Raw genomic sequence first — 26748 nt, 5'->3', positions numbered from 1 at the left:
GCCCGCAGACCCCGACAACCAACGGCCAGGGTTGTCGGGAAGAGGCCCTTGTCCTCATCAACATGGGGACAAGGTGCTTTGGGGTGGGGGGGCCGCAGCGCGCCCCCCTCCCCCAAGGCACCAACCCCCCCATGTTGAGGGCATGCGGCCTGGTACGGTTCAGGAGGGGGGGGGCGCTCGCTCGTCCCCACCCCCATTCCTGTCCGGCCGGGCTGCGTGCTCGGATAAGGGTCTGGTATGGATTGGGGGGGACCCCCCACGCCGTCCTTTCGGCATAGGGGGGTTCCCCTCAAGATCCATACCGGACCCAAGTGCCTGGTATGCCCCTGGGGGGGAACCCATGCCGGATTTTTATTTAAAATTTGGCGCGGAGTTCCCCCTAAAGATTCATACCAAACACAGTGGCGGGGATCCAAGTCGGATCCCCGTTCATTGAAAGTCGGATCCACAAGTCGTGTTGAAGTCGGGTTGAAGTCGCGTTGCAAAGTCGCGTTGAAGTCGTGTTGCCCCTGTGTGAATCGAGCCTAAAGAAGCTGAGCTGCGGCAGCACATGTTTATTTCTAGACAGGTTCCTGCTAGCCACAATCTTTTGACACTCATGTAAAACTACAATGTTTTTCTGTGAAAATAAATAAATAAAATAAATACACATTTTTACTTACCTGTAAAATCCTTTTCTCAGAGTACAGTACAGGTGACAGGTCTTAAAATCTTAACACGATTTATATGCCACACCTTCAGGTGATTGGAGCAGTGTTAATTTCGACAACGAAAGTAACACTATTTTAGTCTACTAAAATATGACTAAAACAATTCAGATGACTAAAATACAACTAAAACGGCATTTTAGTCGAAAGACCATGACTAAAATTGAAATTTGACGTTAAAATGAACACTGGATTATATATCACAACGGCTAAATATGTGTCTGTAGTGCATGATCAAACCAGAATACCATAAATAACATGCTATTAGATTTTTTCTCCAGGAGTATATTAACCAGTTTGGGAATTCTAGAAAAATGCCTAAATAATGCATTACAATTTAACTAAACCAATAAAATGCTTGACTAAAAATAACTTTAGTCGACTACAATACAACTAAAACAATTCAGATGAGTTAAATACGTCTAAAACTAAAATGGCATTTTAGTCAAAAGCCTATGTCTAAAATGAAATTGAAATTTGACTTCCAAACGAACACTGGATTGGGAAATGGCAAAGCCACTCAAAGCTTTAAACACTCCCTTATATAACCCCTCCCAAGATGCAAGCCTCATTTTTAGCATGCAGTGTTAGGATACAGTCACAGAGCGGAGGGTCCTGTAACCTATACTGTACCACAGAAAATGATTTTACAGGTGCATAAAAGAAAAAAAGAATTTTCTTTATTTTACAGTAAAGGACACAGGTCTTCAAATCATACTGGATAGGACATCCCTAAGCAGTAAAATGAGGGGAAGGTAACATGGCAACCTACAATCTGCCAACAGACTCCCAAAACAAAGGCCAAAACTTCTCCCTAAACAACAGCCTGTAACATATTGTGGCCAAATTCACCATTAGCAGGTAGACCATGTAACAGCCATACGTATCTGGGCAACAGAAGCCTGACATTGAAACACCCAAGATGTGCCAATAGATCCAGTAGTAGGAGTCTTAACCGGGAGAAGGAAGCTCCTTACTGTTCAGGGTATAGGCACAAGCAACGACCTGGCAAATCCACTTGGAAAAGGTGGTCTGTGAGGTATAAAGACCCTGCTTAGGGCCCTTGAAGTTGAAAAGTGAGACCAATTTTTGGTGGAAGACAGTAGCGGTGTGGTACACCCACACAGCCTGCTGCCTCCTTTGGATCCTTAGGAGAAGAGCAAGGGGAAGGCAAAACACTATCCTCATTTAAGTAGAATCCAGATACCACTTTTGGCAGACAGGAAACGGTCGGTCACAAGACCACCTGTGCAACACTAAAAAGGGCTCCTGACAAGACAGAGCAGCCTGCTCCAGTACCCTTTTGACAGAGGTGATAATCACTGAATCCGAGATGCCCCCTTTTCCTATAGGACATGGGCCTCAACAGCCATGCCGTGAAAGCCAGCAACCATGAAGCAGGATGGTAGATGGGACTTCACGTCTAGTCAGTCGAGAAGAGGCCACGCAAAGGACATGCACGCAGTAGCAACTGAAGGGGGGGGGGGGGTGTGCAAGGGGGACACAAAATCTAGTTGGAATTCATTCCATGGAGTCACCAGAGTGTCCACAGCAAACACTTGTGGATCTCTTGTTCTGGACACAAATCTGTAAAATTTCCTGGATGCCACAAGGTCTATGTTTGAAATTCCCCACCTACAGGTGCCAACTTAGATAGTTCATCTGCCAATTTTCCATTCCTGGAATGTGCACACTCGACATGGCTGGAAAGTTGATTTTTGCTCAAGCCAAGATGACATCTGTCTCTTCTTGAGCCGCATGACCGCCACCGCCTTGGTAGATCATTAGTTAAAAGAAGCGAGGTCCAGGATTGGGTCCATTATCCCTGTTTGGCTTGGGAACTGTAAACAGACTCAAACAGAACCCCTAAAATCTCTCTTCCTCTGGGACCGCGATCATAATCCCCACTGCCAAAAGCTGGAATATAGCCTTGTGCAAATTCACTCTGTGCTAATGGGACAAAGACCCATTGGAGGAAAAAAAAAATAAGGTAAAAGGTGGGTTTAAAAATAGGATTTTTTAAAACAGCTTACCTGTAAAATCCTTTTCTTTCGAAGGACATCACGGGACACAGAGCCACAGTAATTACTGATGGGTTATATAGGTATCACTGGTGATTGGACACTGGCACACCCTATCAGGAAGTTCAACCCCCTATATAATCCCTCCCCCTTGCAGGGATACCTCAGTTTTGTAGCCAAGCAATATAGTGTATTAGAAGAGGGGCGGGACCTCTGTGTCCCGTGATGTCCTTCGAAAGAAAAGGATTTTACAGGTAAGCTGTTTTAAAAAATCCTATTTTCTTTCTCGAACATCACGGGACACAGAGCCACAGTAATTACTGATGGGATGTCCCAGAGCAATGCTACCTGAGGGGGGGGAACCACGACCAAGTAGGGTGCAATCAGACCTGAGGACCCTGTACCGCTGCCTGCAGCACACTACGCCCAAAGGCGATATCCTCATGCCTTCTCACATCCACCTGATAGAATCTGGTGAATGTATGAACTGAAGACCAGGTTGCGGCCTTGCAGATTTGAGCCATAGAGGCCCGGTGATGCACTGCCCAAGAAGCACCAATAGCCCTTGTGGAATGTGCCCTGATCTGAAACGGAGGAATCTTCTGTTTCAAACCGTAAGCTTGAATGATCAACTGTCGAATCCATTTAGAAATGGTAGCTTGTGACGCTGCCTGTCCTCTATTGGGGCCCTCTGGCAGCACAAACAAAACATCCGTCTTGCGGATCTGAGTAGTTGCCCCTAGATAGGCCTTAACTGCTCTTACTACATCCAACGAATGTAGAGATCTCTCTTCCGGAGAACAGGGATCTGGAAAAAAGGAAGGTAGAACAATGTCTTGGTTTAAATGAAAATCAGAAACCACCTTCGGTAAAAAACTAGGATGAGGGGTAGTACCACTCTATCCTTGTGTATAATCAAATAAGGCTCCTTACAGGAAAGAGCTGCTAATTCTGATACTCTTCTAGCAGAAGAGATGGCCACCAGAAAAATTAATTTCCTTGTCAACAAGACCAAAGGAATCTGACTTATTGGTTCAAAAGGCTGTTTCTGTAACACAGCCAGGACCAAATTCAAGTCCCAGGGGTTTAGGGGCGCTTTAACCGGAGGATTAAGACGCATCACCCCCTGCATAAAGTTTCGGACCAAAGAATGCGAAGCAAGTGATCCTGGAAGCTGGCTTCCTTGCATTAATCAAGGTAGATATGACAGGACCTGAGAGCCCACGACTCTTCAGAACGTGGGTCTCAATAGCCAAACCGTCAAATTTAGCGTTTGTAAGGCAGGATGGAACACTGGACCCTGAGATAACAGGTCTGGGTGTACCGGTAGGGTCCACGGGGAACCCACCGTCATCCTTACTATTTCTGCATACCAAGTCCTTCTGGGCCAAGCGGGGGCCACCAGAAGTACCGACTTCCTTTCCTGCCTGATCCTGCGAAGGAGTCGTGGTAGTAGCAGAATAGGCGGGAATGCGTAAATCAGTGAGAACCGATGCCACGGAATCACCAACGCATCCGTCCCGCATGCAAGAGGATCTTTTGTCCTTGCCACAAATCTGTCTATCTTTTTGTTGAATCGGGATGCAAAGAGATCTACATCTGGAACCCCCCATCTTTGGCATATGGCCCAAAAGACGTCGGGATGCAGAGACCATTCCCCTGGAAGTAACTGCTGGCGACTTAGATAGTCCGCCTGCCAATTCTCTATTCCCGGGATGAAAACTGCCGATATGCATGGCACATGCATCTCTGCCCAGACTAAAATCTGGTTCACCTCTTTTTGAGCAGCTCGGCTCCGGGTGCCTCCCTGATGATTGACATAAGCCACTGCTGTGGCATTGTCGGACTGGATCCTGACCGGACAACCCTGTAGCCTGATAGTCCAGGCTTTTAGAGCTAGATGTATCGCCCGGATCTCCAGAATGTTGATGGGTAAGGTCCTCTCTGTCTTGGACCATACCCCTTGGACCGCAGCCTGTTCCAGAACTGCTCCCCAACCTGACAGACTGGCATCTGTTGTTACCACCGTCCAGGTAACCGGTAGAAAGGATTTCCCCTTCTGCAGGTTTTCGGGTATGAGCCACCAATTGAGGCTCTGAAGCACCGCATGCGACAGGTGCATCGGAAAGTCTAATGCCTGAACCTTCTTGTTCCAGGTCGACAGAATACTGTGTTGCAGCATTCTTGAGTGAAACTGAGCATAGGGAACTGCTTCGAATGAAGACACCATCTTCCCTAGTAGCCTCATACAAAGGTGGACTGAGGGACCCTTCTTGGTCCTTACTGTCAGAATCAGCTCTCTCAAAGCAGTGATCTTTGCCTGGGGTAGAAATATTTTCTCCTGGCTTGTATCTATAATCAGACCTAAATACTCCAGTCTTCTTACTGGTTTTAGGAAAGACTTTTCTAAGTTGAGGATCCAACCCAGGTGTTCTAGATACCTGACCGTGGTCCTCAAGTTTCCATTCAAAGAGGCTACCGACCGGTCTATCAAGAGCAGGTCGTCTAGGTATGCTATGATAGCTATACCCTGAGCCCTTAATCTGGCCAGAGGAGGAGCCAAGATCTTTGTGAACACTCGAGGTGCAGTGGCTATCCCAAAAGGCAGAGCCACAAACTGGAAATGGCGCCCTCCTACCTCGAAGCGCAGAAACTTCTGATGAGCAGGAAAAATGGGCACATGCAGATATGCATCTCTGATGTCTATTGATGCCAGAAATTCTCCTCCCTGCAGGGTGGGAACTACTGTTCGAATTGATTCCATGTGGAAGGATTGAATCCTTAAGAATCGGTTCAGATCCCTTAAGTCCAAAATGGGTCTGACATCCCCATTTGGCTTTTGGACCGTAAAAAGGTTGGAATAGAAGCCCAATCCCTGGTCCTTTGCGGGAACTATCATAATGACCTCCTGCGACAAAAGTCACTCTAACGCTAGAAGGAGCGACTGCTTCTCTGGGTCTCTGGGAACATTTGATCTGAGGAACCGAGGAGAAGGGAATTCCTGAAACTCCAGCTTGTACCCTAAGGTTACCGTGGAGACTACCCATCTGTCCTGGAAGTCCTCGTGCCAGAGCTCTGAGAACTGTCGCAGTCTTCCCCCCACTCGAGTGAGTGGGGGCACCCCCTCATGCAGAGGTCTTAGTGTTTTGCCTAGTAGGCTTCTTTCCCCAGGACTTCTTTTGTCCCTGGGGTTGACTCTTGTCTCTGGACCCCGATGGAGGCGGCCGTCGAGACTGCCTGGAGGCTGAAGCCCCCGGCGCTGGGGAAAGAGTCCGTTTGAAAGAGGGACGCTTACTCTTCTTCTTGACAGGTAAGAGAGTGCTTTTCCCACAAGAGATTCTCTTGATATAGTTATCCAAGTCCTCTCCAAACAACCTTGCACCACGAAATGGAAACCCAGCCAGTAGCTTCTTACATGGTGCTTCGGCTGACCAATTTTTCAACCATAGGATTCTACGTATATGCACCAACCCCAGTGAAAGACGGGAGGTTTGCACGATAGAATCTCTAATGGCGTCAACCACAAAGCATAAGGCCGCTGGAAGGTTAGCAAACCCCTGGGCCTGCTGTTCAGGTAATACTTTGATGACCTGCTTAACATGGTCTCGTAAGTATTGACAGACTCCAAACGCTGCTACTGCAGGTTGGGCCACTGATCCTGCTAAGGAGAAAACATCCTTCAATAGGGATTCCATCCTTTTATCTACAGGATCCCTGAGCATCTGAGCATTGTCTACAGGACAAGTCAAGCTATTATTTACAAAGGAAATGGCGGCATCAATAGCCGGTATTCCCCACATTTTAATAAACTTTTCTACCATCGGATAAAGTGTTGAAAACTTTCCCGGCGGAAAAAAACGTTTGTCTGGGTGATCCCACTCAGAATAAATAAGCTTTTCAAGTAAAGTATGAACAGGAAAAGCATGTGCTGCTTGGAAAGGTTTCAGTGACCCCAAAGCAGAAGAGGATTCTTTAGCAGTTTCAGGTATGGGCAACTTAAATGTGGAGTGGACCAATCCAGTGAGGATCTGCACTAAGACTTTCTCCTCTTGGGAAGTCGCAGAGGGTCCCTCTCCACCTGAATCCTCCGAAGAGGAATCATCCATCCCATCCCGATCCTCTTAAAGGGATTCATCTCCTTTATCCCAGAGCTCCTCTGTCTGAGGGTCTTGGGGAACAGAGGAAAGCCTAGTGCGTTTTCTTCCACTGAGTGAAGACGTATTCACGGCCATTAATCTTTCCTCTAGACCAGGGGTCTCAAACTGGCGGCCCTCCAGCTGTTGCGGAACTACAAGTCCCATCATGCCTCTGCCCATGGGAATCATGATTGTAACTGTCAGCCTTGCAATGCCTCATGGGAATTGTAGTTCTGCAACAGCTGGAGGGCCGCCAGTTTGAGACCCCTGCTCTAGACCATTAATGGTTGAGGAAAAAACCTCTTGTGTAATATATACAGGGGCTGAAGTGCCAGAAGCAGGTGTAGCCCCTGACCCCGATGGCTCTCCCTGGCTAGCCGTCCCTGGCCCATCTTTAGGGGGGGAGGATGCTGCCGACAGGGGGCCCTCAGAACCTGAACAAGATCCCCTAGTGTCTCTGGTTCCTGGGGTGCTTCTACCCATAGTGCAAAGCAACAAGGTGTGAGGTATACAAATGAACACTGCCCGCTGAGCGATGTAGTCTGGCTAAAAGCCTTGCTACCCAATGCTCAGTCTGGTGTTACTTCAGTAAATGCTGCCTAGGAGAATGCCTGTGTCCCACCTTACATGCGACCGTCAGCTCTATGTCTCTCAGAAGGCTGAGTGCACCTGTACAGAGTGCCTTTAATAGCCTGCAGCTGGCCTGAGTGGGAGTCTAAGCACCTGTGCTGACGTCCCGCCCCCTCCTCTACCGCCCCCCCCCCCCCTGAGTTTTGAAAAAAACGAGCGCTTCCCGCACTGCCGACTCTCCTGTCATGCTTCTGGAGAAAAGGCTGGGGATGGGGGGGGGGGGGGGGGGGTAGGAGGGAGACTGGTAACAAGATCTGCCTGAACGGCTATCTTCAGAGATGGTGGCCATAAGGCCGCAGAGCCCGGGTGGTATAACCACTTTCTAGACCCCTGTGGCCCCTCTCTAGCCTGGGGGGAACATTCAAACATGAGAAATCCCCCTTTCCACCTTACCTGCTTGCAGCCTGCTTTGAGATGCTGGGACATAATCAGCATTGAACACCTGAGACAGTCAGTCAGCATGTGTAGGTTTGTGCTCTTGGCAGCCCCCGGTGGTCACAATAGGCATAGCATGCATTTACCTTAAAGGAGAAAAGCCACTAGAACTCAAAAATTCTGTGGAATCTCCTCTTACCTTATCCAGCCGCAGGGTGCTGTTTACACAGACCCAATCTTCACCTCTCACGGTGGGCTCCGTTTGAAAAAACCGTCAGAGACTGGGGCCCCCATCAGTAGGGGGATCCAACAGTTCTGGGACCGTAAAGCACCTCGCCAGAAATTAGGAAGTTTAAAGCCATTTTCTGATCTGCGGGGTCCAGCTCTCTAAAAAGAGAAGCATTACGGGTAAAACCTCGTTTCTTCGGACACGAGGCCCGGGTACCATTCAATTCGGCCATGAAAAGACACTTTGAATGGATCCGGTTCGCCTGGCTTGCCCCAGTATAGGATCTTAGGATATTCCCTTTGGAGCTCAGCACAGGACATCTTTACACGTCCATCACCTAAGACACTGGCGTAAAAACTGAGGTATCCCTGCAAGGGGGAGGGATTATATAGGGGGTTGAACTTCCTGATAGGGTGTGCCAGTGTCCAATCACCAGTGATACCTATATAACCCATCAGTAATTACTGTGGCTCTGTGTCCCATGATGTTCGAGAAAGAAACTCCAGTTTGTAACCAAAGGAGAAGACCTCTAGTACCCAGGTGTCCAAGATCTTCCAACACTAGATCGTTTGAAAGCTAGCAGAAGGCCCCCCACTGACAGCAAATTTGAACACTATCTTTCCTAACAAAGGGTTAAAGGGGTATAGCTGGGTTTGTTACATTGTATGTTAATGAGGACAGCTCTCCCCCGCTGAGCTGTTGTGTTCTGACAGGAGTGTGCTCCCCCCCGCCAGAACATTCCGATCAGCGCTTTCTGCCACTGGCTAAGAGTGATGATCTAGAGTCGGTTAGGTTTTCCGGCATGCATGTCCGACATACACACAGGTTGAAATGTCGGCCTTTTTTTTTTTTTTTTTTGAGCTGGCCATTGTCTCCCAACATTCGGGCCGTGTGTACGGGGCTTAAGATAGGTGTTAGGTCAGAGGCACATCTCACAGGCCACTGAGAAGCCCACTTTGCAGGAGGGATCATCTAAAGATAGTTCCCTCATGGGCTGAAATGGTGCTTTCTGCAGGGCAGAGAGAGAACTAAATTAAGATACTAAGGAAGCATGGCGTGCAGTTAAGTCTAGTACAGATGTGCTGAATGTCAGGTGACATCAGCTGAATGTCGGACGAGCATGCTGGAAAACCAGCAGCCAACCGTCCCTGTCAGAATACAATAGCTCAGCAGGGGAGATCGCTGTAAAAACATTGGCTTGTTACTACAGCGACTCCAACCAGTCAGTTTTTTTCCGTTCAAAACTAGTGATCTGTACTAGGCTTAAGTGGGGGGCTAATCTGAGAAACACCTTGAATAAAAAAGGGAAGGGAAAATTAAGACATGCCCCTTAGGAGTACTTTAGGCCAAATTCTGGTCAAGTCCCATTCGTAGCATGGCCAGAATGCGAGGGGCAGAGAAATCTCTGAGACTGAAGTGCCTGCGCTCACACCAGGCAAAGAGGCATTTCCAGGTACGATAACACAAGTTATTACCGGATAACTCCTTTTCCAGGAATCCTTCAGGATGGTCACATGAGCTTACAGTCCTGGGAGGATGACCTGGTAAAGTACATTTTTTTTGGAAGTGTCTTTTCTGGCTTTGAGCAATGTGCTAATGAGAGAGTTAAATACTCCTGTCCCTCTAGATCTAGAGCTGCACGATTAATTGTTTAAAAAAAATAAAATCACGATCTTGATTCAACCCCCCCCCCCCCTCACAATCTCTATGCAGCATTTCCCAGTGCAGTGAGTCTGCTCACTCAGCTGTAAAAAAAAAAAAAAAAAAAAACACAACACAGGATGAACTTTGGTCTGTAAATTAGGTCAGTTTAACCACTTAAACTTGCTGCTTAGAAGTTAAAATCAGTATTTTTTGCTAGAAAAAATTATATATATATATATATATATATATTTATAAATATTTAAGCAGAGGCCCTAGAGAATAAAATGGCGGTTGTTGCAATATTATTTATCACACTGTATTTGCACAGCGGTCTTTCAAACACAATTGTTTGGGAAAAAATACACTTCAATGAATTAAAAAAAAAAAATGAAACAGTAAAGTATGCCCAATTTTTTTGTATAATGTGAAAGATGTTACGCCGTGAGAATTGTGAGAAAATCGTGATCTTTATTCTAAACAAAAAAATTGTGGATTCTCATTTTAGCCAGAATCGTGCAGCTCTATCAAGACCTAGGCTTTAACACTCCTTTAACACTAAAGCCAGTGACTGAGTAGAATGGTACAGGGGCCCTCTGAGACAGTTTGGAATAGGCCAGGGCCGTCTCCTACATGTTTGAGTATGCTTGTGTACCAGGTTCTGCTGGACCAGTTTGGTGCAATGGGAATTTTTTTTTTTTTACTTGCTTCACTTTGTTAAGAGTCGATGGACAATTCGCACTAGAAGACAGGCATAACTGAAATGGAATTCATGGAATTATCAGAGCATCTGATCTCAGTGCTGGGGGATCCATGGTAATGCCTACAAACAAGGGTACCTGTTGAACCTGCAGGATGTCCATATATAGATTTCCCAATTTCTGGCATGAGAGACTGAACATGTTGGGATAAAGGGCTGAGGTAATACGCAAATGAATTGTCTATTCCGGGGATGTGAGCACTGCCTTCTGAGAGGATATCATATAACGTCCAATCAGAAGGACGATAGGCTCGCCCGGCCATTAGTCTGCCATAGACCAGGTGGGAAGCTGTTAATTAGCATGGTCATTGGTTTGGAAAGATTAACTGTTAAACCTGACAATTTGACAAATTTATGTAACAGTTATTAAGTTAAGAAGAGATGTGACAGCGTGAGAAAGGAACATCATAAAATAATCTGCATACATGCCGAGTCTATAGTCATAAGGGTCTATCCCTTATCCCAAGATATTAGAGTCCATCTTGATTGTTGTGGCTAAGAGCTCCATTGTAAGTGCAAAGAACAGATGGGACAGGGAACATCCATGCCTAGTGCCTCTATCCAATGCAAGAAAATCTGAGCCTGCAACCTGAGAGTTTTATTCTGGTTTTGGGAGAGTGGTATAGAGCTTGAAAACTGTGTATAAATTCATTATTGAAGCCATGACCTTAAAGCAAAGCAGTCATATACATCCAAGTAACACTATCAAAGGCTTTATGAATGTCTAAACTTAAGTAACAAATTTATGAAAGTGAACGTTCACATTTTGAATTATAGTAGTCACTGAAAGTATATGATCTGTGATTTGTCTGTTGGTAAAGTGACTCGACTGATCTGGTGAAATTAGTGAAGGGGTGATAGTTTGTCTACAAGCAGTCTACTAATAAACCTTGAAATCATTACGATAACTGAAATAGGTCTGAAATTTTAGGTAATGAAGACATTTGCCAATAGCATTTCAGCTGGAAATGTAGGATAAAAAAAATAAAGGTTGGCCAATTTGGAGGGCAGGAAAGAGGCAAATTGTTTATAGTATGTGGCTGTCAAGCCATGTCATCCATAAACAGTGGAAGTTTCCAAAGACTCAGACCCCTTTCACACGGCGGTTTTCAGGCGCTTTTGCGCTTGCAGGGCAGTGAAAAAAGTCCTGCAAGCAGCATCTTTGGGGCATATTTGGAGCGTTTTAAAAAGCGCCTCAAAAACGCCCCTGCCCATTGAAATGAATGGGCAGCACTTCAAAACGGCTTTTTTTCTTTTTAAAGGTCACATTGTCACGTGACCTTAAAAAAGCGCACCGCTAGTGTTTTATCTGCAGTTTTTGCAGCCCTTCAGTGTGAAAGGGGTCTTAACAATTCTTAAAGCTGAATTTTCCGAGAATGGGGCATTAGGACTGTTCTAAATGTGATTAGTCCGCGCTTAGGAATAACAGGGTTTGCAGCCTCCCCTAGTAAGTCCCTAAATGGGACTATTCGGGTATTGGATATAGTAGATGGGGAATTGGCGCTACCCTCTATGTGTCTTATAATGGTTACCTATATCATAAAGTGAACGAGGATATTACTATCCCAGTGTTTCTATCAAACTAAACTTAAAAAATGCATTAAGCTTATAAAAGTAATAATACTTAGTGATATTGGCATCCAGTGTCTAAAATGTGACAGTATGTCCCTTTGGGCAGACGCCCTTAATGTGTGGTAATGTGTAGCACCCAGGGGTAAAGATCCCTTTAAAAAATATATCACTAGCGGTGCAAACTCAAACGGGTCTCAATGTGTACATACATTAAATACAATACAGGGACTAGTATTTCAGGGTGGAAAGTTTGTGGGGTACCATCACTTAATACACCTATATATTTGAAACCTGTACCAAGCATGAGCTACTTGTGATTAAAGCATAAAAACAAATTATATGTATCTCAAACCATAGTGCTGTGACCTACTTAGAAAGTTATACATATATCAAAACTGCATGTGCAACTTTATAATTGTAACAAAAAAGCTGTGGAAAAAACTATGAACAGAGTCCAATCGGAAAAAAATACATAAAAAATAAAATAAAAAATAATAGGTAGATTATAAAGCGTCCCAACTGCATGCAGTCCAAACTTATTAAACCAGTGAGTGAGTATTTCAATAGTGACTTCTGTGCTCTTCAGAGACAAGTAAAATTGGTGACTCCAGGTGTTCCCCCCAATGTGATCCCCACTCACCAGAAATAGTCACCCCTGCAGGGGTAGCAGGCATAGAGTGGGTTTCTGAAATGAAGATTCCTGTGTATTTCCTGGTTACCTCCGGTTGTCCGTGGGTGTATCCCAATGGCTCGGTGCGGGGTCCCCAGCAGGCTTTGTTCAAGAATGGCCCCTCCGTATCTCCTCAGTAGGTTAATGTGTTTTCCTCCATATAGAAGAAGAAACAGGGGACTTTCATAGTGAAGTAAGTCTTCATTTATTTGAAATCATTCGTTTACAGATTACAGTGGCAAGCAACTGACCCGGTACAGCGCGGCTGTACGATACGCAAGACCAGGAAGCCAGAGACGGCGTGCGTCCCAGCTTGCGTTCCAACCACGGCTTCCGGGTGTGACGTGTGAGCGTGACTCCGCCTTACGCGTTTCGTCATAGGACGTTATCAAAGACCTTTGATAACGTCCTATGACGAAACGCGTAAGGCGGAGTCACGCTCACACGTCACACCCGGAAGCCGTGGTTGGAACGCAAGCTGGGACGCACGCCGTCTCTGGCTTCCTGGTCTTGCGTATCGTACAGCCGCGCTGTACCGGGTCAGTTGCTTGCCACTGTAATCTGTAAACGAATGATTTCAAATAAATGAAGACTTACTTCACTATGAAAGTCCCCTGTTTCTTCTTCTATATGGAGGAAAACACATTAACCTACTGAGGAGATACGGAGGGGCCATTCTTGAACAAAGCCTGCTGGGGACCCCGCACCGAGCCATTGGGATACACCCACGGACAACCGGAGGTAACCAGGAAATACACAGGAATCTTCATTTCAGAAACCCACTCTATGCCTGCTACCCCTGCAGGGGTGACTATTTCTGGTGAGTGGGGATCACATTGGGGGGAACACCTGGAGTCACCAATTTTACTTGTCTCTGAAGAGCACAGAAGTCACTATTGAAATACTCACTCGCTGGTTTAATAAGTTTGGACTGCATGCAGTTGGGACGCTTTATAATCTACCTATTATTTTTTATTTTATTTTTTATGTATTTTTTTCCGATTGGACTCTGTTCATAGTTTTTTCCACAGCTTTTTTGTTACAATTATAAAGTTGCACATGCAGTTTTGATATATGTATAACTTTCTAAGTAGGTCACAGCACTATGGTTTGAGATACATATAATTTGTTTTTATGCTTTAATCACAAGTAGCTCATGCTTGGTACAGGTTTCAAATATTTAGGTGTATTAAGTGATGGTACCCCACAAACTTTCCACCCTGAAATACTAGTCCCTGTATTGTATTTAATGTATGTACACATTGAGACCCGTTTGAGTTTGCACCGCTAGTGATATATTTTTTAAAGGGATCTTTACCCCTGGGTGCTACACATTACCACACATTAAGGGCGTCTGCCCAAAGGGACATACTGTCACATTTTAGACACTGGATGCCAATATCACTAAGTATTATTACTTTTATAAGCTTAATGCATTTTTTAAGTTTAGTTTGATAGAAACACTGGGATAGTAATATCCTCGTTCACTTTATGATATAGGTAACCATTATAAGACACATAGAGGGTAGCGCCAATTCCCCATCTACTATATCCAATTAGGACTGTTCTGTTGCTGAGATAAGAGGGCAGGAAGAGAAATGTTGTTTCTGATATTTTTTATCGAAGTATATTGATAGTTACAACCACAAAACTCCCACGCAGGGGATATAAAGAAATGTTGTTGTTTCAAAGATTAAGAATTTCTTGAGGGAGAGCAGTTGTAAATCCTTCAGAGTTTTGAAGGTTTTTAAACCTTTCAAAGATTGATTCAGTTTGCGTGGAAACATTGAGAGCAATCAATTTAAATGAATCATTTAAATGAAATGTGCAACTGGTTATTTCAGCCTTGCTTTTAACTAGAATGGAGTTCTAAAAGCCATTTACAAAAGGTAAATGTTAGGAATGTTTTTAAGGATTCTCTCACACACAAAATAACGTTCTTACCTCATTTAGCTCCTTTCGCAAATGTAGAATTTCTCCCATGTTAACATCGATTGAGAGATAGTAGTGAGGTATCGTCTGTTTGGACTGCATAAGTCGCTGTGCAATCACCTAGAAACAGCAGGATTACAGACAGACAGTCTGTCACATTATATGTTCTGTAAAGCACTTTTATCCTCAGTTTACAATATTTTACACCAAGAGAATGAACATAAGATCAGCAGTCATCTGAATGTCACGCAATACTTAACCATAATCCATGAACATTTATTGGCTAAATATGCAGTAGAAGTACATACATTACAGAAACCTGACAAGGAAATAATTTTTCCGGTAGTTCAGCTTTTAAAGCGTTATTTTCATATAAAAATAATTAACTTAAAACAGAATTTATATAAGTTTTAATTGGCATCATCTTCTAGTTATTCATTTGGTATGCTGACCACAATCCTTTCTGTGCCAATGTGTTGTCTGGTCAGTGAGGGCGCAATGTACATATCTTCGAGCTATTGTAGGTCACAGAGGTGATAATGCACATATGCTGCTTTTCTGAATATTGGAAGGTGCATCTAATCTATGTTTGCACTATATTTAGGCTTCTGAAAATTCAAGTTAGAACTTGTTTTCCAAGAGTCTTTCAGGACAGCACGAGAGAGTGGCTCCACCCACTAGGAAACACAAACTCCACCACATTTTAAAAGGAGGCTCCTCTCCACAGCTCGTCAGTTGTAGTAGAGTACCTCCGGCCCAAGCTGGAACACATAATCATAATACGGTTAATTCACAGCACATACATAATATTATTTATTTATATTTATATATATATATATATATATATATATATATATATATATACACACACACATACATACATATATACACACACACTTCCATATACGTATAAATATGTATATATAAACATGAAGAGCGGGTAGTTTTCTGTCCTGAAAGACTCTTGGAAAACAAGTTACCGGTAAGTCTAACTTGAATTTTCCCTTATCGTCTTTCAGGACAGCACATGAGGGGATAATCGAAACTTACCAACCAGGGAGGGACAACAGCCTGCAGGACCTTTCTGCCAAATGCCAGATCACCAGCTGACAGAAGATCCAATCTGTAGTGACGGACAAACGTAAGATAACTTGACCACGTAGCTGCCTTACAAATTTGGTCTGGGGTGGCACCAGCCTTTTCTGCCCATGTAGTGGCTAGAGCTCTAGTAGAGTGTGCTCGTACTCCCTGAGGAGGAGACAAACCCGACTGGACATAAGCTTCTGAAATAGTCAATCTTAACCATCTGGCAATTGACCCCTTTGAAGCTTGCCTTCCTTTTCTGATGCCAGAAAACAAAACAAATAAAGAGTCCGAAGACCTGAAGTCCCTTGTTTTTTCTAAGTAATGTAATAAAGTTCTTCTTACATCTAACTTATGAAATAATTCTTCCTTACTTCCTGAAGGATCTGAACAAAAAGTTGGCAAGATGATTTCCTGCGACCTGTTATGGACTGATGCCACCTTTGGTAAAAAGCAGGATCTGTTCTAAGCACAATCCTGTCTGGGTAAATCGACATAAAGGGCTCTTTAACTGAAAGAGCATGAAGTTCTCCAATTCTTCTCGCAGTCGTAACTGCAACTAAGAATACCGTCTTCAGAGTTAAATTCTTTAAAGAGATTGACTGTAACGGTTCAAAAGGATCTTTTGTGAGTACTTGTAAGACCACTGTCAAGTCCCATCCTGGAAAGCATCTAGTGGGAACTGGTCTGGATCTAGTAAGTGACCTGAAAAATCTTGTGACCAACGGAACTGAGGAAATAGGTTGCTCCAAGTATACCCCTAGGGCAGCCACTTGTACTTTAAGAGTGCTAATTGCCAGCCCTTTGTCAACCCCATTCTGCAGAAATTCCAGAACCGACACAATGTCTTCTAAATTTCGGTTTGCTGAGCGACACCAAGAGTTGTAGATTTTCCAAACTTTAGCGTAGATATCTCTAGTCACCTTCTTTCTACTAGCAAGCAGAGTGGATACTAGAGGCTCTGACAAACCTTTGTTTTTTAACAACTGCTCCTCAGATACCAAGCAGTGAGACTTAGTCTTGCTATATCCGGATGACACAGGACCTTGCAGTAGCAAGTCCTGTCTGAGGGGGAGTTGCCAGAATGGCTTGACTGACATTAGTAGAATGGAGGAAAACCAGGCCCTTTTTGGCCAATACGGGGTGATCAAGATTACTGACACCTTCTCCTTCTGTATTTTCCTCAATACCAAAGGAATTAGCTGAAAAGGGGGGGAAGGCATAACCCAGCTGAAACTTTCAAGGATGTGCCAGGGCATCTATCCCTATCGATCCGTTGTCTCGGTGTAGAGAGAAGAACTGAGGGAGCTGAGCATTTTCTCTTGATTGGAAAAGATCCACCTGCGGGCACCCCCACTTCTGGGTGATTAGAGTGAATATTTCTGGATTCAGACTCCACTCTGCCTCCTGAATCTTTTGTCTGCTCAAGAAGTCTGCTACTCCATTTAGCGTGCCCTTGAGATGTACTGCTGACAGGGAAAGTAGATGCCTCTCTGCCCATTTTAGGATCTCTGAAGATAGCAAAAGGAGTCCCGCTCCTTGTGCCCCCTTGTTTGTTCAGGTATGCCACCGTGGTGGCGTTGTCTGACAGTATCTGCACATGGGACCCCTGAAGGTTTGGAGAGAAGGCAACCAAGGCTAGAGCGACTGCCTTTAATTCCCTCCAATTTGATGACCTTCCTGCTTCCACTGGGGACCAAACTCCCTGAGCTATGTCTTGACCCCAGTATGCTCCCCATCCCCAACTGCTGGCGTCTGTCGTTATCCTTCTCTCTGTTGGGAAGGACCAGAGTAGACCCCTTGACAGCACTGCCTGATCTCTCCACCACCAAAGGGTCCTTTTTACCCTGGTGGAAAGCTTTACCTTTGAGTCTAAAGTTTCTGGACTGTGATCCCAGATTCTTAAGAGAAAATTCTGAAGGGGTCTGAAATGGAGTCTGGCCCATTGAATGGCCGGCATAGTTGAGGTCAAGGTTCCCAGCACTGACATAATCCTTCTGACGGATACCTCCAGGTTCGTCTGAAGGCTGGATACTGCATGCAATACCTTTACTTTCTTCTCTTCTGGAAGAAAGATCTTTTGATCCACTGAGTCTATCAGATACCCCAGAAATTGGACTCTTTGTGCTGGATTGAAATTTGATTTTTGGATGTTTACAATCCAACCTAAGGCCTCCAGATGATTGCGAGCTTTGATCAAATCCTCCTGTAACTTTTCCCTTGAAGGGGCATAGAAATGTAGGTCGTCCAGGTAAGGGACAGCCGCAATCCCTTGTAGCCGGAGGGGAGCTAGGGCTTCCGCCATAATTTTGGTAAATATTCAGGGGCGGAAGATAGACCAAATGGGAGGGCCCTGAATTGTAGGTGCAGAACCTCCCTCCCCATATTTACTGCCAGCCTCAGGTATCTGGGACTGAGCAGCTATAGGTACATGCAGGTACGCATCCCTTAAGTCGATTGATGCCATAAAGCATCCCTTGACTAAGAGATTTCTTACCCAAAAGATGGAGTCCATGCGGAATCGCCTGTATTGGACTGACCTGTTTAACGGTTTTAAATTGAGGATGAGCCGAAAGCTTCCTGATGGTTTCTTTATCAGAAAGATATGGGAATAGAACCCCTGGCAATCTTCCTCCAGAGGCACCTGAACCACAACACCCTGTTTTATCAGATCCCCTAACAGGTTCTTCATGGCTTTTTTGAAGTCTTCCTCCCACAGGTACCACCAAGTCATTGTGTTTTATTGGCCTGCGTAGGAGGATTGAAAAGGACATTCCCTTTTCCTCTCTGCGCCACCCAATTCTTTCTTTTTTCTTGGGGCCTGTTACTCTTTTCCTGATTTTTTTGAGGTCGAAAAAAAACACCTAACTGGCTGCTTTTTCTCTTTAACAGGAAAGGATTTCTTCCTATCAGCTGTTCTATCCAAGATAGACTCTAGACCAAATAGCTGATCTCCCAAAAATGGAACTCCACATAACTTATTTTTGGAAGCTGCGTCCCCAGGCCATGTTTTTCAGCCATAACGCTTTCCTAGCTGCAATGGTCAGGGCCCCTGATCTAGCTGACATTCTTATTGAATCTGCAGAGGCGTCAGAAATATATGCTACAGTTGCTATAAGGGTTGGGAAGGAATCTAGAATCTCCTGTTTGGGTGAATCAGCTACAACATGTGCTTTTGGCTGATTCAGCCAGAACTCCATATTTCTGGAGACACAGGTCATAGCCATAGCAGGCTTAAGATTCCCTATAATGGACTGCCAGGCTTTAAGCTGTTGGTCCGCCTTCTTATCCATAGGATCCTTCAAAGTACCCATGTCCTCAAATGCCAGATCTGTTGATCTGGATACTTGGGAAAATGCTGCATCCAACTTCGGGACTTTATTCCAAAGTGACTCAGGATCATCATTAAATGGGAAACGCCTCTTGTGAGCTCTTGGGAAAAAGGGTTTTCTCTCTGGGTCAGCCCATTCTTTCTTAATGGTCTCCGAGATTACCAAATGTACAGGGAAAGTGCGACCTGTTGCTTCACTAAGCCCTTCATACATTCTATCGTGCAGCAATAACTCTCTTTTTTCTTCCTCCATTCCCAATGTTGCATAAATTGCTTTCAACAGACTGTCTACTTGTTCCAAGGACAGTTTGTATCTAGAAGGTGCATCTGCCTCTTCCTCCTCCTCCTCCTCTTCTCCAGAGTATGAAGGGGAATGCCCCCTTTGGGTAATCAGGCCAGCCTCAGCCTCTACCGTTGGGGTTAAGTGTGAGTCCTGAGAGGGGTCTGAGGTAGTTGCCTGACTGGTGCTGGTGTTACAAGAGAAGAGCGAAAAGCCTGTATAGTAGCATCTAGCTCTTTCTTAACTGATGCGATTATGTCGCTGCATGCAGAAGAAGCCTCTTCCTTGACTAAGGAGTCAATACAAATTTGGCATAAAGTCTTCTTCCAACCCTCCAGTAACTTTGCTTTACATGAGGGGCATCTCTTTTTAATAGCTGGTTCAGAGCTTAGCCTGCCAGAAAAAAATGACAAAAGAGAAAAAACACCAGCATTCAATTAAGCCAAAGCTTCCTCCTAACGGACTCACCACAGGTGCACAGGTGGAACAGCAGTTAACCCCATGTGCCAAGACAGGCCCCAGCCACCAAGGGGGAAAAAAACATTTGCGAGAGGGGCACCAAAGTAACCAGGATAGTTCTCTATACCCTCTTACCTGGGCCTTGCTGGTGCCTGTCCCACATGCAGCTGCCACAGAATCCATAGTGGTGCTGCTCCGATCGGTGGCTCTTACGGACGTCGGTTCCAGAGTCAAAAAACGCCGTTGCGCCCGACCGGAACCGGAATATAGGCACCAGGACCGCTCCTCCCTTCTTTCTCTGCGCCACTTCCGATCGGAAATGATGCGCCCATTCCTAGTGCCTTCCCCTCGTCGGATACCTCACGTCCGACCGGTTGAGTCTGTACTCTACCAAGATGGCGGCGGCCAGTAACGCCGACACGCAGTTTAAAAAAAAAAAAAAGGCCCACGAACGGCTGCCACCGCCTAAGGAGCGGCTCCAGGAACGGTCCAGCTCATTTTAAGCAAAGAAAAGGAAAAAGGAGCCCACTTACCAGCAACCCTGTGGCGCGGTGTGGGAGGATCGGACTCTCTGGAGGAAAAAATAGGTATGGTGGGGTAGGCAGCCTGGCCTCTCAGGATAGCACCATAAGAGACCCTGGCCCCTACTAGGTGTTCCCTTGCCGGAGGAAACACAAAAACTGACGAGCTGTGGAGAGGAGCCTCCTTTTAAAATGCGGTGGAGTTTGTGTTTCCCGTTTCCTAGTGGGTGGAGCCACTCTCTCATGTGCTGTCCTGAAAGACGATAAGGGAAAAATATATTACATTAGATTTAGGATTTTGGCTACAACAAATGTTGCTAAACCTGGGTGCCTAGGATACATGCCACTGGTCCTTTCTTTGGTAACTGTTATAAGTGCCCATATTGCCCCAATAAACCCCACACCCACCCTGCTGCGTATCTTAAGACTAGAAAATGATTATGAGTGCCCCAATACTACATGAGTCTGCACAGCAAATACAGTACTAGCCCACCATTCCATTAAACAGGAAAGTAATAAGCTGCGGCTCACACAGAGATGGTGACTGGCTGGCTCATCTAGGAGGTCTTGGCTGGCTGAGGAGATGGGACAGGCAGAACTCCTGAAAACAGCCAGAATTAATGAGGGGACCTCGCTATGTAACATAGGTGCGAGGGACTGACAAGTCAGGGGTTCTCTATGGTAAATATCGAGGAGGTCATTCTGTGCTACAGTATGAAGGGGAATGAGGGCAAAAAAGTTGTGATATACAAGTGGATATGACAGGCCCAGAGCATGCATGTTAAATCCCAACCCAGTGCTGGTAGTTCCCATATCCTAAGTGTTAAATTTCAATGACAGTTTAATTTGATGACAACATTCCTATTGTTATAAACATTATTTTAACTAATTTACTGGATCCCTTTCTAGGAACCGGATTTCTATATTTTATCATCTGTTGGATCCTCCCAAGGCCACAAAGAAAATTAAATAGCTGAAAAAGAATCAAATGATTAAAAGTGGAATTCAAATTTCTTGAATCCGTCAAATTAACTATCCCTCTTTTCTTTTGCAATTTATTTTTATTATATATATTATAATAATTCTAACCAAAACTATTTAAATTTGGGTGTTGTGTAATGAAGACTGTTGATGTGTGAACTTATACTTGCAATTGTTTGTCCCAACTTATTACATTGACTGCATTATATAAAACTGCACAGCTATACATCTTGCAAAGGTGCTACATAACCTTACTAAGCTGCCTCAACACAAGGTCACAGCGCAGAATAAGACAGGAAGTCAGTTTTGGCGAAAGGTCAGCTGTAGGGAAACCAAAGGCGATACTGTGGACTCATCAACTGCCTTCTGCCTGCCTTTTTTGGGCACAATTTCCAGTGTTTAGTCCCTCTTTGATAAAATATTCCTGAACTCACAAAAAAAAAAAAAAAAAAAAAAAAAAAAAAGCTTATTCTAAACTACTGCTTTTTGTGCTAAGCAATGTATCCGTCTAATGCCGCATACACACGGCCGGACTTTGACAGAAAAAGTCCGATTGGAGCTATTGGTCGGACATTCTGACCATGTGTATGCCCCATCGGACTTTTTCTGTCGGCATTTCCGACGGACTCAAATATAGAACAGGTTCTAAATCTTTCTGTCGGAAATGCAGACTGAGTTTAGCCCGTTGACAAGTCCGCTCGTGTGTACGCGGCATTAGAGTGACACTGCTACAAAACCAGAGAAAGGACTGTGCAAGACACTAAGATTATCCAGAAAGGTTAGATCAGGATTGATTGTTTTCTCTTGATTTGATTTCTCTTCTGTTCCTCCTGTCTCTTAAAAATTGTTTCCAGCTTCAGATATTTGGGAACAATAATACAGCAACCCTTTTCCTTATACCTTAAAAATAATTTGGACCCTCTTATTAGTAAACTAAAGGGCACTCTAAAGGTCTGGGCCAATATTCCCCTAACCCTATTATTGAAAGGGAACGCCTGGGGCTGCCCCAAACATGCTCCTGGCAGAAAAATATAACAATTATTGGAAAAGCATGATTAAAACAGGGAAAAGAGTAGAACAGTTTTTACAAGAAAACTGTATACAGTCAACAGTTACAGCCGTTTATGATATACAGTCAACAGTTACAGCTGTTTATGATTCTTTAAAAATATTCAAAAGGTCGATGAACCCCAAAAATCACAGGGGGTATCGGATAGTAAATCTTTACAAGGTCCTCTACATGTTTTGTGGCGTGAACCACTTCCTCAGATCTTCACACCGCAAAACATGTAGAGGACCTTGTCAAGATCTACTATCCGGTGCCCCCTATGATCTTTGGGGTACATCAACCTTTAAAAAGATTCAAAAGAATCATGCACAGCTGTAACTATTGACTGTATACAGTTTTCTTGTAAAAATAGTTCTTCCCTTTCCCCCGTGTTAATCATGCTTTTCTAATAATAAATTGTTATATTTTTAATTATATTCTTGCCTAATCCTTGGGTACCGAGATAGTCCAATTTTTACCATTTCTGCCAGGGGCATGTTTGGGGCAGCCCCAGGCATTCCCTTTCAATATTAACCATTGTGGATTATGGTACCCGCCCCTACTTTAGATGATTTAGATTGGAGGCACACCTTTAAACCCTAACCCCATTAGGTAAATATTTTTAAATTGGTTTTCCTGCCACACTTCCTCTATATATTAAGTAAATCACCAGTGTATATTCCCATGCGCCGATTTCAAGAGATTGATTCTATCATTACGTCATTTATTTGGGGAGGTTGAGCTGCTAGAATAGCTAAAGATACGCTGCAGCTGCTGGTGTTGGAGGGGGCTTTGCTGTTCCCAGCCTCCAAACCTACTATATAGCTTCTCAGTTGGCTCATGCCCATTGGTGGTTTTACCTTGAAGCTAATGATGCGGCTATAGCTTTTTAAGGCAGCTATTCTTACCTCATATGAATCCCTTCAAAAATGTAATTCATCGCCAGTCCGCTATGGGCGGGGAGAGCACCGGTATTTTGTCCATGATGCTGCAAGTTTTTCGAACCTCAAACTTACTCCCCTCTAATACACCTGTGGATTATTCCCCTAATGCTCCTCTATGGCACAATCTCCGTCTGTGAGAAACAGTTCGCCGGACAGAAAGAATATTTTGGTTCAGACATTGAGTAAAATTGATCTCTCATCTATTTTTATTAGGTACATTTGGTTCCTTTCTTTATTTTTGTCGGGACTTCAATCTCCCATCCACAGCATTAATTTACATATTTGCAACAGCCATATACGCCGGCAGCTCAATTTGGCCTAAATAATGTTTCTATACAATCTGCCCCCTTGGAATGCCTTTTAAGCGTACCTTCCCATTTTAAGCTCAGCTCGACTTACTACTCCTCACACTACTTCATTCTAAAACTGACAGACTTAATCTCACTGAACCCAGATGGCATTCAGATATTATTCCAGAACTCACAGGAGGTGGTTTGGCAGAAAATTCACCTCTAGGGATAAGGTTATTCAGACCAAATTTTTATTTCGGTCATACTATACTCCCTGTCTCCTCCTTCACTTAACCACTTGGTGACCGGCTCCTGTACATATACGTCGGCACTTTGAAGATGGATATCTCAGTAACGGCAGCAGCTGCTGCCACAACCGAGGTATCTATCTCTTCAGGAGCCGGTCGTGTTTACGATAATGGTGGTCTCTGTGGCGCAAGATCACCGTTATCAGCGGCGGGAGAGGGCCCCCCCCCCTCACCACTCTCCCGCGCCCTCCGCCGCTTACCGGAGCCGTCAGCAGCGGCGGAGGCGATCGGGTCCTTGACGTGGCTGGGTATGGAGATGAGTGAGGCTAAGATGGCCCCCAGCCGTCTCCATATCTAGGCAGGGCGGAAGTGACTTCATAACGTCACTTCCGCCCATACATCTTAAAAAGGCACATTTTTTTCAATGTCATTTTTTCAAATGACAATTTTTTTTTTTTTTATTGCATTTTAGTCCAAATATGAGATCTGAGGACTTTTTGACCCCAGATCTCATATTTAAGAGGAGCTGTCATGCTTTTTTCTATTACAAGGGATGTTTACATTTCTTGTAATAGGAATAAAAGTGACCCATTTAAAAAAAAAAAAAAAAAACACAACAGTGAAAATATATAAAAATCAAGTAAAATAAATAAGAAAGAAAAAAAAATTTTTTTAAAGCGCCCTGTCCTGAAGAGCTCGCACACAGAAGCGAAAGCATACGTCCGTAGAGCCCGCATATGAAAACGATGGTCAAACCACACATGTGAGGTATCACCGCGATCGTTAGAGCGAGAGCAATAATTCTAGCCCTAGAACTCCTCTGTAACTCAAAACATGCAACCTGTAGAATTTTTTAAACGTTGCCTATGGAGATTTTTAAGGGTAAAAGTTTGACGCCATTCCACGAGCGGGCGCAATTTTGAAGCGTGACATGCTGGGTATCAATGTACTTGGCGTAACATTATCTTTCACAATATAAAAAAAATTGGGCTAACTTTACTATTGTCTTATTTTTTTTTTCAAAAAAGGTGAATTTTTTCCAAAAAAAGTGCGCTTGTAAGACCGATGCGCAAATATGGTGTGAAAGAAAAAAAACAATATATAATGTTTGGGGGTTCTAAGTAATTTTCTAGCAAAAAAAAACTGTTTTAAACTTGTAAACACCAAAATCTCAAAACGCGGCTAGTCTTTAAGTGGTTAAATAGGCTGTCCTCCGTGGTCTGCTCTAGATGCTCCACTGAAGATGGCGCATTTTATCATATGGTCTGGGAATGTCCCTCTATTAGAGCGTTTTGGTCTGAAGGCACTGCTTTTATTAGCTCCCTCACTCAACTACCTAATATCTGCCTGTTTGGACATAATGATGATTCTCGCCCCAAGTGCTTCAAGCTCTTTTTTTTTTGCTTAGTTTTGTTCTATGCCAAGAAATCTAAAACAATTCACTGTAAACCCCAGGCTCCCCCTACTGTCGGTTCTTGGATCAATCTCATAAATCAAGCTCTCCCACTATACAAACTGACATATGAGGCCAGGGGTTGCCCCAAAAAATTTTTCATGAGATTTGAGACACGTGGGTGAACACAGACCGTACTATACTACCTGATACGCAAGGGTTTGTTAGGCACTAGGGCTCACTTAAAGTGCTTGTAAACCCCCCCCCCCAAAAAAAAAAAAAAAAAACCCTGCAAGACAAAAGGCATAATGAGCTAGCATGCATAGCATACTGGCTCATTATGAAATACTCACCTTAGATCGGAGCCCCCGCAGCGGTCCCAGTACACAGCCCTGGCCGGCAACATCGCTTCCGGGTATCGCGGGCTCCGGCGCTGTGATTGGCTGGAGCCACGATGACCTCACTCCCGTGCATGCGTGCAGGTGCCGTTGACATCAACACATGCTGATACAGGGGATATCTCCTAAACCGTGAAGGTTTAGGAGATGATATCGGGGGTAGCTACTATTACTGTGACTTGTTGTTTTGTTCATAAATTTGAACCTCATGTCTTCAAATTGTATTTGTGTCATGTAGTTGCCCCTTTAATCTTTGATGATAATGAAGTGAATAAACATTCTGTTTATACTATGTTTTCATAAACATTTGCTCTATTTCCCTTTTCTTTGTTTTGTACCTATAAACTCTGTATACAATAAAGTTACCAAAAAAAAAAAAAAAAAAGAGTGATTACCAGAAAGAGGCATGTATGAATTCTTACCTTCCTAATGTTGCTAATGGGAATATCTGTAAAGGTTCCAGTAGGAACAGCTGCTACAGCTGGAGAGGGCTGTGCGGGTGCAGGGGCTGGAGCAGCAGCTGCAGGAGCCTTAGAATGCAAAGAAAAAAAAACAAATAGAGAATAAATGGAAAAACTATTTAGATACAGAAAGCACTCATATTTTCTTTTATTTCAATTTCAAAAGCAAGCCAATATTCAAAGTCAAGTGATACATTTTTTCCGCTGTCTTCTCCCAGCGGGAACAGCTTGCACCCCTCCCCCTTGCCGGGAGAAGACAATGGCCCAGCAGGAGGGATTCCTGCATCAACGCTATCTGTGTTGATGAGGGAAATTGAGCTAATTTCTTTCCTGCAAAAAAAATTTGCTCTGTGTATAGCTAGCCTAATTCCAGACATGTCATCAAGGAGGGGAGGAGCCTGATCAGAGAACAAATCGCCCAGTATGACTGTAGCTGGACATAGTGGAGGGGGGTCCATCTATTGTGACAGGTTTGCCATATTTGTTGACACATAGCCGAGCATGAAAGCTGAATACTCTTATGCATAGCCAAAACTTTGCAACATGCAGATTCTCTTTTTTACCTAAAGGATAAAAGTGGAGTACTCTGAGTAATCTAGGGTGATTTTTGGACCAGAGCACCACAAAACTTTCTATGA

The 26748-nt window shown here is 44.2% G+C and overlaps 1 protein-coding gene across 2 annotated transcripts in view; it reads right to left on the bottom strand.

The window, feature by feature from the left end:
* Positions 1-26748, bottom strand: part of DLAT (dihydrolipoamide S-acetyltransferase) — a 59256-nt gene that overhangs the window by 8940 nt on the left and 23568 nt on the right. For both annotated transcript variants that reach the window (XM_073602440.1, XM_073602441.1), the window contains exons 9-10: positions 26072-26179; positions 14686-14793 (exon numbers count right to left, since the gene is read on the bottom strand). In XM_073602440.1, coding sequence (XP_073458541.1) covers positions 14686-14793; positions 26072-26179 — 216 coding nt within the window. The remainder of the gene's footprint in view (positions 1-14685; positions 14794-26071; positions 26180-26748) is intronic.

This window comes from Aquarana catesbeiana, linkage group LG10 (genome assembly GCF_042186555.1).
Source record: "Aquarana catesbeiana isolate 2022-GZ linkage group LG10, ASM4218655v1, whole genome shotgun sequence".
NCBI lineage: Eukaryota > Metazoa > Chordata > Amphibia > Anura > Ranidae > Aquarana > Aquarana catesbeiana.
This window is presented reverse-complemented; position numbering and strand designations above follow the sequence as displayed.